Source organism: Hipposideros armiger, unplaced genomic scaffold (genome assembly GCF_001890085.2).
Source record: "Hipposideros armiger isolate ML-2016 unplaced genomic scaffold, ASM189008v1 scaffold_94, whole genome shotgun sequence".
NCBI classification, from domain to species: Eukaryota; Metazoa; Chordata; class Mammalia; order Chiroptera; family Hipposideridae; genus Hipposideros; species Hipposideros armiger.
In genome coordinates, this window is record NW_017731444.1 from 3507429 (window position 1) to 3508621 (window position 1193).

General features: G+C 47.4%; 1 protein-coding gene across 3 annotated transcripts in view; it reads left to right on the forward strand.

The window, feature by feature from the left end:
• Positions 1-1193, forward strand: part of TTLL9 (tubulin tyrosine ligase like 9) — a 53216-nt gene that overhangs the window by 35708 nt on the left and 16315 nt on the right. For all 3 annotated transcript variants that reach the window (XM_019645725.1, XM_019645726.1, XM_019645727.1), the window contains exon 9: positions 245-332. In XM_019645725.1, coding sequence (XP_019501270.1) covers positions 245-332 — 88 coding nt within the window. The remainder of the gene's footprint in view (positions 1-244; positions 333-1193) is intronic.

The window sequence follows — 1193 nt, forward strand, 5'->3', positions numbered from 1 at the left end:
CGTTTACTCTTTCAAGGAGATAGGGGTGTCCGAGACAAGCTCACTGTCTGGTGGGGATTAAAGACACACCCAGAGCTGGAGGGTGTCACATGTTGAGGTGGAACAGAGAAGAGGCCATTAATTGGGAAAGAAGGAAAGGCATTCCAGGAGGAGGGAACAGCAGGTGCAAAAGCCATGTGGTGTGAAAGTACGTGTATTTATTCCTCTTCCCTTTTCTCTCCCTCTGTTCCCACCTCGGTCACAGTACATCCCCCTGCGGGCCTGGCTGTACCGGGATGGCTTTGCCCGCTTCTCCAACACCCGCTTCACGCTCAACAGCATCGATGACCAGTGTATCCTGGGATCCCACCTCCCCACCCCCACGCACTCTGCCCCTCCCGTCCTCTGGCTGGTCCTGAGAGAGCTCATCCACTCCACAGATGTTTGCCGAGCACCTACTGAATGCCAAGTTCTGGTCTGAGCACAGGAGATACAGCAGTGAACAAGGCAGACCTAGTCCCTTCCCTCTGGGAGCTTGCAGTCTTGTGGGGGTAGGGGACTCCCAAGAGACCCGAGGAAAGCATCCCTGCTCTGCTCAGATTAACTTACCCCAAACTGCTCTGCTTGATTATCATCTGGGGGTGTGTCTAACACTCACTTTGATTCATATTCATGGGATGGGATAGTTTGAGCCCCTTTGGAGAACGTCTGCATCCTTTTATGTGCTTTTCTTCAGTGCCTAGTCATTGGCTCACTCATTTGCTCAAACACAATGCCATTTTCACCCACCAGATTGGCAGGGATCAAAAACTTGATAAGACACTGTGTTGGCAAGGCTGGGGGAACACATACGTTGCTGGTGGGAGTGTAAATTGGTACTTCTTAGGAGGCAATTAAGACAGAAATGCATATTCTCTCTGACCCAGCAATTCTTCTTCTGGAGTTTCTCCTGCAATGTAGGAAAAAGGAGGTTTGAAGGTTATTCACTGCACAGCCTTGTTTGTGAGAGAGGGAAAAAAGGAAACAAGTAACTGAATGACTCATTTACACAATGGAATACTATGTAGCTGTTAAAAAGGAATGGAGGAAGTGCTTTATGTGCTGATATGAAACAATCTCCAAGATGTATTGGTAATTGGGAGAAAAAAACACAAAATATAGAACTCTGTGAAAAGTATACCCCATTTCATGTTAAAAATGATATCTCTACATAT